Source organism: Cupressus sempervirens, chromosome 3 (assembly GCF_028749045.1).
Source record: "Cupressus sempervirens isolate cs-2001-9-10 chromosome 3, ASM2874904v1, whole genome shotgun sequence".
NCBI lineage: Eukaryota > Viridiplantae > Streptophyta > Pinopsida > Cupressales > Cupressaceae > Cupressus > Cupressus sempervirens.
Window position 1 is genome coordinate 663,090,238 of NC_143120.1, and position 12,598 is coordinate 663,102,835.

At 35.8% G+C, this 12,598-nt stretch overlaps 1 protein-coding gene across 3 annotated transcripts in view; it reads right to left on the bottom strand.

Annotated features, from left to right (window-relative positions):
* Positions 1-12,598, bottom strand: part of LOC149568450 (sec34-like family protein) — a 210,024-nt gene that overhangs the window by 41,366 nt on the left and 156,060 nt on the right. For all 3 annotated transcript variants that reach the window (XM_089821373.1, XM_089821374.1, XM_089821375.1), the window contains 4 exons: positions 3,935-4,021; positions 3,712-3,774; positions 2,572-2,688; positions 2,339-2,431 (listed from right to left, as the gene is read on the bottom strand). In XM_089821373.1, coding sequence (XP_089677499.1) covers positions 2,339-2,431; positions 2,572-2,688; positions 3,712-3,774; positions 3,935-4,021 — 360 coding nt within the window. The remainder of the gene's footprint in view (positions 1-2,338; positions 2,432-2,571; positions 2,689-3,711; positions 3,775-3,934; positions 4,022-12,598) is intronic.

The window sequence follows — 12,598 nt, forward strand, 5'->3', positions numbered from 1 at the left end:
ACAACAAACCCTCCAAAACTTCTAGGAACGCAACTATCAGGAATCTAAGGAATGTGATGAAAACCGTCAGAGGTCTAACCCATGAGCCTTAGGCAATGGGAATGTGAGTGACATGTCAGAAGAGTGTGAGTGAAAAGAGCACTAAACTCTATAACGGTTGCATAGATGACCCATGATGATGTATGGAGAAAATAAATAAATAAGTGTTCTTTTTATACGTGTTGTTTCAAATTCACGAATGAGAAGTAAATATGCCAAATACACTAAATAAGGATAGAAATAGAGGGGAACAAATAGATGTCGTACACACCAAACACCAAGCCCTAATTCTTGCATAGCAAACCAAACAAAGACGAAGGTTAAAGCAACTTGTCTAAGGGAACCACGAAGGTGTCACAGAAGGTGACCATGAGGGTGTCGCAGGAGGTGCAGTAACTGAAGGGGAGCGATTTGGTTTGCCAAAACAACGACGAGCAAGAAGTAGTGCGGAACTTTTGAGGAGACACGACAGAGATTGGGTTTGATCGAAGAGATGCGTAAACAGTTCTTAAACCTATCCAACACACCTCGAGTCGAGGGAAACCGACGCAAAAGCACCTGAAGTGAAGGGGAAGAGGAAGCAAAGGAAGCCAAAGACACCAAGGCAATAAGAAGTGTCAGGAGGACACTACACGATGGTCAGGGAAACCTTCCATGACCCAACCCTAGTAGTTCGGGAACACAACAAGTTGATTCAAGACATACAAAAAGAATCATGTCGTAGAAACAAAAACTACCCAAGTTTAATGGTGACGGGAAGAAAGATCCTGCTAGACATTGTCGTACGTATGAAACTATTTGGGCAGCAAATAGGGTGATTGATAAAGAAGAATGGGTTCAACAATTTCCTACAACCCTATGGGGTGTTGCCATTGACTAGTATTCAAACATGGACAAAATGAAAATAGGTTTATGGGACAATCTCATAAAAGAATTCCAAGCAGAACTTAAACTGCTTCAGGACAATAATGAAATTGTCAAAGAGATCTATGGTGCTAAGAAAGGAAAGAAGGAAACTGTCCAACCCTACAATAGAAGGTTGAAGGAAATGCTCGAGGACATGCAAACCCAACCGGCAAATGAATTGAAGAAGAGATGGTTTGTCGATGGATTAAAAGCACTCTGAGAAGAAAACTGAGGATTATACTGCTGACATTGTACAATGATGCGTATGACATTGCTATGAATTTGGAAAGTGAAAGTAAAACACTAGAGAAGAAGAAGAAAAGTAAGTCATCATCAGAGAGTGACGAATTGCCAGACGAGGATAGTAGTAGGGATGATGAATCTAATAAAAATGTGCAAGCATTACAAAAGGATATGGAAAGCATGACGCAAGAGTTCAAAACAATAAGAAGGCCGAATTGCAGTAAGTCACATTGATGTTGAAGGAGGTAGTTGAGGAGAATTTGGACATACGAGCAGATTAGGACATTCACACTCAACAGGTGTACCAATTATGGAGGAAACTGAATGCTTATAACCAGCAGCTCTAGGGACGACTTTCTTTTTGGGGGGATGATGTTGTCAGGAATAGTTGTAACCTTTGGGAATAGGTATTAGTAAGTGTGTAAGTTGTCCAGCACTAAAGGTAGTTGGGATGCGACGGTTGTGTCGCAACCCTTCAGATACTATATGTACATCCGCTTGAGTGGACTTAGGGAGCAATCAGAAGTACATTATCTCATATTGTATTGTCATGAACATTAGTGGAATCAGCAGTTCAGTTCTATGAAACTCAGTGTTACATTCTTTACTTTTCTATTATGCATTAAACATGTTTACCCATGATGGTAATCACAGTTAACAGAGATTACAATGTGATGATAAACCATTTAGATAAAAGAAAAAATTGGCTCTGACTTGCAATTGATTCACAGTAATGAAAATACATGATGCTTCAGTTATCACCAGCACCAAATAAGTTTAAGCATATTCAGACTGCTTGCCCTCATTAGCTGGGCAATTCAAGATGTGATAACTATTTTAATTCTGTCGCATATGCCTTCAGCAAATAAGGATATCTGTTTTGGGTGGAGCCCATTTAACTTTTCTTTTTACAGGTCTAGATTGATTGACTTTGTGCATACTACAACCAAGAAAAAATGTTCATCAGGAAATAAAAACAAATGAATAAACATATACAGGCCTTTCTTGTGTAAGTAAACCAGAAATAGACATATAGGACTAACAAATGTTAGCACTTCCAATGTAAGTAGTTAACCACCAATTTGATAGCACCCACACAAACAAAAGGCATTCATGATGATCAGAACAAAAGGTGATGGATCTAACCAACCTTGGTGACAAAAGAAAGCATCGGTTCAACGGCTAGCTTTGTAACTGACATGATGAATTCTTCACAAGTTGTTTTGAGTTTTTTCTCCACCTCCTGCACACAACATTGATGCTAACACAGACTAATTCTTCTACCACAAAATATAAAAAGAATGTAAATAAAGGTTACCTTGGAATGCTAAAAAGAATCAACAAAGATGCTCATAAAACTCCATTCTACTTTTCACCAATTACCTTCTTTGCATCAACCTGACTTTCCAGCACACGAGGTGAGAATGTCTGGGCCAAAGATGTTGACTTACTCCAATCAAATAATGAAGCCTGCCCTCGAAGAATACGTCGGAGGTGCTCCTGTTCCAATTAGGTGCACAGAAAAATCAGTAACCAAAATCTTAAATAAGCGTCCTTTGTCAATGTACATAAAGAAAAAATAACCAAGCTGTTTCCTGAGGTGTACATCTGGTTTTCTCACAATTTATTGAGCAAGCATAGAAACATGCTGAAAAGAAGACTAAAAAATAAATTGAAAGGAATAAGCTGCCTGATTAAAAAAGACTAGTCAGATATGTGTATGGGGACCGAGAAGAAAGCCCATACCTTACTACAATACAGATTTTACAAAAATAAATCACTAAAAAGTTAAAAACCAGTTCAGTTGATTACTTCATAAGCATGACAATATGGCCAGGGTATAATATTTTAGTTCCAAATTATAACTTTGTACTCAAATTTATTTTGTACTCTGGTTATCTCTCCTTGATACAAGAAAATAAGAGCTGAGGTACAAAAGAAACAAACTTACATTATAAAAGAACGCAAGTTGGATGATTATCTTTTGAAGCTTCATACAACAACCTTTGACCTCTTTCACCTTTCAAGAGACTAACCAAAACAAAATAAAAGGATATGCAATTATCATTTTCTGTTCACATTGTGATTCCTTCTACTTTTCAAATAGTATTTTGGGTGAGGCAGCCAAGAGCTGCAAGCAATGGCATGAAAGCGTTGGACTCTGGTAGAAAAAATTCACCGAATTCCAAAACCATAAGTTTATCTACCAGAACACACTTTTATTGCCTAAAACTGAATTGTTATTACTCTCTTTGTGAGAAAAAGATTTGGCAATATGCACAGATCAATCCCATAACTGTCTTTCAATTCCATACTGTCTCCAAGAGGAAAGAAAAACTTGGTTCTCATCTTATTTGCATATACAATTAACTTTGTCCAGCATATGAGATCAAACATCTAAAAGCCTTGATGACATCAAAGATTTATGTAATAGGCATTATCCTTAATAAGCAAAATAAACTGCAGCTTAAAACTACAATTAAATATAAAGTTTTAGCTGAAACTTTAAAAGTATGCTCTCACCAGCAAATGAGAGAAGTCAAGCTCCTTGTGAGTTACCGCAAATTCAATATCAAAAGGTGCAATCTGAATATATCATCAAGGTAAACTGATTCAAAGAGTGTCTGTGTAAAAAGAAATTCCAATATAATATGCTTCATAATGAAACATCCAGATTATATAAATAGAAAATTGATATATAAATTGGGGCATTGAATGTCATAGCAAAACAAGGTTGGTCTGCTACCTGTTCTCGTAGTATCAACAAATGTTTTATAAGGAAAAGCTGCCCGTCCATTTGTGAGGCTTTTCTTGCCATCAGCTTACTTGCACGCTACAAACCAAAACATCATATTTTATTTCAATCAAAAAAGACAAATAAGAAGAATGTTAACAATTCATCAAAGGAATGTTGTTTCAATTCAATATCTTAGGCATGACATCAATAGGTGATCTTTTAGTTAAAACTCATTATCACCAAATCTAAAATTAGTTCTAAAAAGCAATTAGATAATACTTACAATATCATTAAAACTGACATATTATATGTTTCAATATCCACAAGGACAGTTTGTCTTTGGCGAAATTCAGTGGGCAGAATGTGGCTATGGGGTTGTTAGACATTGAGAAGGCATATGACAAGATTGAACGGCCACTTGTTATTTTGACATGCTGAAAGCATTTGGATAAGGGAATGGATTCCAATTTTAAAGATACTTCTACTATTATTGATGTCAATGGAAAATTTGTTTACCGCCTACGGTAAAGGAAGTTTAATGCATTCTACTGAATAAAAGTTATAACAAATGCCAATACAACATCAGAGAACCGCCATCTTTTCAAATAATATCAGTCAAGATTTACATCAAGCAGTAAGCACGACAACAATGATACCAATGACAATGATAATGATGATGCCCTCTTCCATCTAAGGGAGTATACATAGAACTTCCGAGGGGGTGCGACGTGAACCGTCGCGACCATAACTACCTGCCCCTCAGCCACACTAACTCTCAAAGATATGATTAATATTTGTTAAGCATATAACCTGATAACCTACAGGTCCGGAAATGCTGTTTGCACTTATTCTTCTAAACCTATATACTACATATGGCCTTATATATTATTCCTAGTATGAAACAGCAACTTCCTAGAAGTGTTATGTGACATTAAAACTAAACTAATCACTATGTGTGTGTTAGTATTTAATTATAACTAAAACTTGTAAGTGGCCAATTTAAGGAAGAGGCATATGTATCGACCTAGGTAAGAGACATGTCCATTGGAGTGCTATGACCTTTAGTCAGGTATATAGGAAGGTTAGTATTGCAGATTGAAGAACACACACAATTACAATTAAGTCTGCTTCTTCAAGCAATACAATCCTATCGATTTATTGCAGATATATATATATAATATTTAGATCAGAAGTAAAGGCCACAACTTCTTCTATATTCAAATTAACAACAAGATCATTCTCAGCAATCAAGAACAGACATAAAATCTTCATAAAGGCAAATACCTTAGGACAAGAGTTTGTTGCAGATTTTACTGAACATTTCCAATCAGAATTTGCGGAAACTTTACATGGTATCAAAGCTCTGGTAGTCGAACCTAGGCTCTGCAAAATTCAGTAATTGAACTTTGTATATATCTAGCAACAATCTCCTATCTTCAATGGCATACACAATCAGACCCAAGGACAGGCTTGATGGGAAGGAACATTTTGGTGCCTGGAAATTCAGAATCACGATGATTGTTGAAGAGAATGATGTAAAACAATTTGATGATGGAGCATCCAAACAACCTCCAGTTGAACCTCACAAATCTATCTGGAGCAGAGGAAATAGAAAAGCTATTCAAATCATCTTAGATGGAGTAAAAAATGATATCGTACCTATGCTTACAAAATATCAAACTGCCTTTGATATGATGAATGCATTACGAAATGCATATGAAGTAAACAATGCAACTAGGGTTCTCGCACTAAAGAGGCAACTAAATCACATTCAGATAAAGAAAGGAGAATCAATAAATTCTTATTTCCTAAGAGTTGTCGGCATTAGAGATGAACTATCAAGCCTAGGAACCACCATTAGTGACACAGAATTAACACTTATGGCTATGGATGGATTGCCAGATTCATGGGAGACATTTGCACAAGGAATAACCGCCAGAGATAATCTTCCAAACTTTAATAGACTCAAGAACGATTGTCTTCAAGAGGAATCCTAGAAAACTAAAGAAAAGACGGAAACCGAAAGCAAAAGATGAAGAACTTCACGTTCTTAATACAAACTCCTATAAGGATAAGAATAAGCATTTCAAAAATAAAAAGGGAAATGAAAAGAATCGAAAACCCAAGAAAAATCTATCTAAAATAATGTGTTTCAAATGTGAAAAATTTGGACACTATAGATCTAATTGTCCTGAAAATTCCAAACAACAAGCACACTGTACAAATGTTATTAGAGAAGAAGATACTTATGATCCTGAGAACTGTGTTTTGTATTCCTCTCTATCAAATGAAATTTCAAATAAAGCATGGGTAATTGATGTGGATCTTCTAGACATATAACGGGATACAAAGGAACTCTAGACTCTTTATTGGAGAAGGTTAACGGTGAAGTTACCATTGGTGATAACTCGAGACACTCCATTGAAGGAATTGGAAATTGTACTTTGAAACTAAAATCAGGAAATACTCTTCTTCTTAAAGGTGTACTCTATGTACCAGGAATTAAAAGAAACCTAATCTCAATTACAACACTTGAAGATGATGGGCACAATGTTGCATTCGTGGATGGCAAAGTATTAACTTGGGCTAAGAACTCCTTCATCAAGAAAGCAAAGTTAATTGGTCAAAGAAAAGGATATTTGTATGAATTGAATACAGAGCCTAGTTGATCTATTCAAGCCCTAGTTCATGAAGTTGCAAATATAAATGAAATATGGCACAGAAAATTAGGGCATCTCAATTTCAAAACTTTATCAACTATAGAGAAGATGGTTACTAGATTACCTAAACTAAATAAAGACCACCCAAGTATTTGCAAAGCATGTGCTCTAGGTAAGAACACCGGAAGTCCCTTTCATGATAGTACTAGGAAAACAAATAATGTACTAGAATTAATTCATTCAGATTTACGTAGACCTATGTTTGTTCCTTCTCTTGGAGGATTCTAGTATTATATCTTGTTCATAGATGACTTCTCTAGGAAAACATGGATTTACTTTTTTAAATGCAAGGAATCAAAAGAAATCCTACAAAGATTTAAAGAATTCAAAACATTATCTGAAAAATTTTGAGTGCATAAAATTATAACCCTTAGAACTAATGACAAAGGAGAATATACCTCAGACTTGTTTAAAAGGTTTTCTAAACAATCGGGGATTACGAGGGAGTACACTATTCCTTATAATTCAAAACAAAACGGGGTAGCAAAAAGAAAGAATAGGACAATTATAGAAGATGCTAGAGCTATGATTTTTTATCAAAATCCAAACTATTATCTTTGGGCAGAAGCCTCTTGTACTGCTGTGTATATTCAAAATAGAAGCCTTCACTCCTATCTTAAAGATAAAACTCCTAAAGAAGTATTTACTAAAGTAAAACCCAATATAAGTCATCTTAGAATTTTTGGGTCTCCTGTATATATCCATGTTCCAAAAGAAAAGAGAACCAAGTTAGAACCCTTTGGGAGGAAAGGTATTTTTGTAGGGTATAGTGAAACATCTAAGGCATATAGGATTTTCATACCTAGACAAAAAAGTATTGAACTTAGTAGGGATGTAATCTTTGCAGAAGATCTTACATTCAAAAGAGCCATAAGTTCTGATGAACCTTCTCCTTTATCTAGTTCTGAAAGAAATAGTGAATCTGGGTCCCAAAGAGAGAACTTAGAAGAAATCGAAGATGAAATTCAAAATATGAACCTTGAAGAAAATTCTATGAAAAGACCACTTTGGGCCATTAAAACAGTTGAAGCAGCTCAAGACTTTGTTGCACCTTCCAGAACAATCAGAGAAAGCAAAACACTTAAAAGATTCTCTAGTTATACAGCAAACATGAGTGATTTATCCAAAACAGAACCAACCAATCCTTTTGATGCTACTAAACATACAGCTTGGAAAGAAGCTATGACAGAAGAATACCAATCTATTATGAAAAATAATGTTTGGGAAATCGTTCCAAGACCTAAAGGAATATTTGTTGTTTCTTCCAAGTCGATATTTAAAATAAAGCATGCTGCTGACGGTAGTATTGAGAAGTATAAAGCCAGATTTGTAGCCAAAGGATTTTCTCATAAAAAAGGGATTGATTATGAAGAAACCTTTGCTCTTGTTGATAGATATACCTCTGTAAGAGCAGTCTTAACAATTGCTGCATCAAAGAGATGGAAGGTGCATCAGATGGATGTAAAAACAACATTCCTAAATGGAAAGATTCCAGAAGAAGTATAGCTGGAGCAACCTGAAGGATTTGAAACTCATGATCCTAACGCTTTTGTTTGCAAGCTCAAGAAGCTCTCTATGGGCTTAAACAAGCTCCTAGGGCCTGGTATGAAAGAATTGATAAGTATCTCACCTGCTTAAGATTCTCCAAGAATGAAGCTGATCCAACTTTATATTATAAAAAGAGATAAAGATGATATGGTAATTATGATACTGTATGTCAATGATTTACTAATAATAGGTGATGATCATCTCATAGATCAATGCAAGAAAGATCTAACTAGAGAATTCGAAATGAAAGATTTGGGACTCCTTCATTACTTCCTAGGACTGGAAGTATGGCAGAATTCTGATAGTATCATACTTAATCAAGGAAAGTATACATCAGACATTTTGAAGAGATTTGGAATGTGGAATTGCAAACCTGTGTCTTCGCCAATAGAGACTAATCTGCATAAATTTAAGGAAGCAACAGCAGAATCACCTTCCATAGATTCTACTCTCTATAGACAGATGATTGGGTTTCTTATGTAATTAGTAAATACAAGACCGGATATTTGCTATGCAGTTAATGCCTTAAGTCAGTTTGTGTGAACCAAAGGAGATTCATCTAGTTGCGGTTAAACACATTATGAGATACATACAAGGCACTCTTAATTTTGGACTCAAATATGAGAAAGTTGCTTTAGACTTGCATGGATTCACCGACTCAGATTGGGGTGGAAGTGTTAAAGACAAAAAAAGTACTTCAGGATGCTATTTCAGTTTAGGATCAGCTATGATATCTTGGATATGCAAAAAGCAATCTTCAATAGCTCGGAGCTCCACAGAAGCCGGATACATTGCAGCAACAATAGCCTCTCGAGAAGCAATCTGGCTAAGGAAGTTACTTGTAGGATTATTTGGACTAGCTATGAATCCTATGATTATTCATTGTGATAATCAGAGTTCCATATGCTTTCAGTGAATCCAGTGTTTCATGACAAGTCAAAGCATATTGAAATTCTTTACCATTATGTAAGAGATATGGTAGACAGAAATTCTATAAAATTAGAATATATTTGTACTGCAGATCAGACAGCAAATATTCTGACCAAACCTCTATCTACAGTAAAGATAGACCACTTCAGGAGAAGACTTGGGATGGTTGAATTGTAATTCATTTGTATTCTTCAAATTATTAATAAAATAATTTTTTTGTCAAGCTATTGACTGTTATGGGCTCCACCATTTGTATTCATTATTTTAGAGGTGACGATCTCTGAAATGATGAACACTTGTATAAAAACATTATGAGAGGTGACGATCTCTTAGATGATGTGCTAAACAGTAGAGTTCTACTATAAGATTTAGGTGAGTTCAAGATCATATTGTGATGTAGACATTGCTATGTTTATGAGTCACAATTTGGATAAAGAGAGAATTTTAGTATTCTCCGGGTTTATCCTGTTTTCTAGTAGATCTTAAACTCAGGATCTTGTTGTGATATAGAAATACTAGTTTCTATGAGTCACAACTTGAATAAATGAAGAAATTAAATTACTCTTCAGATTTATCCTATATATAATCACTAGCAACGGTGATTTTTCATATCACAGGTTTAGTAATATGACTTTGTATCATGTGTTCTATGATACCTAATACTAAGAAGATACAGATAGATATAGAGTATTGATTCTTGCTTATTCATCTGTATTGATGTTGCTAGATATGATATATCTCTGTATGATTATCAAGTTAAGAGGGAGTTTTAAGAATATAACCTAATAACCTACAGGTCTAGAAATGCAGTTTGCACTTATTCTTCTAAACCTATATACTACGTATGGCCTTATATATTATTCCTATTATGAAATGAAAACTTCTTAGAAGTGTTATGTGACATTAAAACTAAACTAATCACTATGTGTCAGTTAGCATTTAATTATAACTAAAACTTGTAAGTCGCTGATTTAAGGAAGAGGCATATGTATCGACCTAGGTAAGAGACATGTCCATTGGAGTGTTATGACCTTTAGTCAAGTATATAGGAAGGTTAGTATTGCAGATTGAAGAACACACACAATTACAATTAAGTCTGCTTCTTCAAGCAATACAATCCTCTCGATATATATATATATATATATATATATATATATATATATATATATATATATATATATATATATATATATATATATATATATATATATAATATTTAGATCAGAAGTAAAGGCCACAACAACTTCTATATTCAAGTTAACAAGAAGATCGTTCTCAACAATCAAGAACAGACATAAAATCTTCATAAAGGCAAATACCTTAGGACAAGAGTTTGTTGCAGATTTTACTGAACATTTCAAATCAGAATTTGCAGAAACTTTACAATATCAACAATGTTTTAGACAACACATAGCATTATACCCGACACCATCATCACCCCCAAAAAGAAAGTTGTCTTTTGACAATGTACAATCAAAATGGAATGAAGTCAAAACCCACAACCCACACTACACTGGACAAAAGAGTAAAGAAAATCAGGATGGGGGAGGTTGAGAGTGCATCCTTGATGTCATAGCGGTGGATGAAGGTGATGGAGTGGGTGATAAGCGAGCCCACAACTCATACACTTGCTATATTCTGAACAACAAGATTCGATCTGCAACCATCTTCCTCTCCATCGTCATCCTCCCCATTATCGCTACCTCTAGCAACTGCACTACTTATCATCGAGCTCCACCATAGATCGCCATGCATGACTACAACACAACCTCATCTACCCTCACCTCCTCCAGTTGAGCCAACAAAGTCTCCCTCTCTATCTGCATGACTACTCTCTAGGCCTCCATGGCTACCCTCTCTATAGCCCATGCCTCCCTCTCTTGAGCCACATCTCCTTCACCATCCCTAACATAGTTGCCAACTCCATCTAGGTTGTCTCACGTGTGGATAAGATATGCTCAAAGTAAAGTAAAGAGCAATAACCTTCCCTAAACGCTTGCTCAATCTCCCTGAGTAACTCACTCATCCAAGCCTCTCCTGATTTCTTCTTAAGCGCCCAACCCTCCATCATGGCAATGGACTCTGTGGTAGGCCACCCTCTAGGCTCATAACATGCTCTGAATGCCCCATTGCATTCCACTCTCATAAAGGCAAAGAGCTTCTCTAACTCCTCTATCACCTCCTCCTGACTTTGTGACTAAACGGAGGCTCTTATCCTCTTGGCTCTTGCAATCATCTCCCTCAGGTATTGCTTGACATTTGTAAAGTTTCTACAAATTCTGAAGAACCAAACTTATTTAATGCTTTTCTATGCTTACTAAAAATGGTCTTGAATATATCAGACCTAAATATGAAGTGCTATTTGAATATAATACTTATATTGCAATTGTTTTATACCTGTTGCAAATCGTATAAGGTTGTAGATGGTACAGGAGCAGATTTGTATTTTTTGTGTGTCCTATATCCACATTTACACCTTACATATATACAACAACCAAGAGGCATGTCCTTGAAAGGACATATCCCTCTCTAGGGCGGCCTTTATTTCATTCCAAGAAATCGGCGACTATTCAATGATGACAATTGGTTAGTAACTAAACTAACTTTGTTTATTAATTTAGTCATTAAAAATATTGCCTCAAGGAGATGTCGATTATAATCAAAGGAAATAACAACCATAAAGGCCTGTTTTACCTAAGGGATTTCATGCTTAAACTGATCTATTCGATCTGGAACTTCTGATGCAAGAGCATCCTAGGCTTGCTTGCAATCCTGCATGTTTGGAGGGATTTTGGCTTAACGTTATGGAGCTCGGTATGGTCTCTGGAACTCGGCATGGTCTCTAGAGCTCGGCTATGCTTGGGAATTTACTGGTGCTCGGCTTGGTTTTGCTGACACTCGATTTGGTCTTGGTTTCTGTTGTCATTGAGTTGTCTGTGAACCGACTTTTGACATTAATTTATATATGGATATTTAATTTAGTGTTGTAGCCGACTTGTGGCTCGACCTATATATAATGTATGGGATATAATTTACTTTGTAATGAGTTGGGCTGACTTGTGGCTTAGTTGGGTATAAGAAGGGGTCTTGTAGAGTCTTTTGGCATGATGATTCATTCTAGCTTGGAGAAGGGGATGAAGTGTAGATGCAAATTTTAAAGAGCTAGGGTTGCGGCTTAGGAACCAAAGGATTGCTTGGTGGACTTGACGGTACAAGCGTGAATTCTTCTTGGTGTTCTTATCCAATTGTGGATCTGGACTAGCTAGAATTGGCGTGTGGTAACTGGATCTTGCGGGATCTTACAGAACTAGTATTGTAATTGTTGTTTGTATTTGGCCCTAACCCAGAAGACTTTACATCGGGCATATTACATGTAATCAATAATTTCTTAATAAAGAGCTGTTGAATTGGTATCAAATCTTGCAGTTGTGTTGCATTATTATTTCTTCTTGTTGTGTTTTCGCTGTGTCGGTTT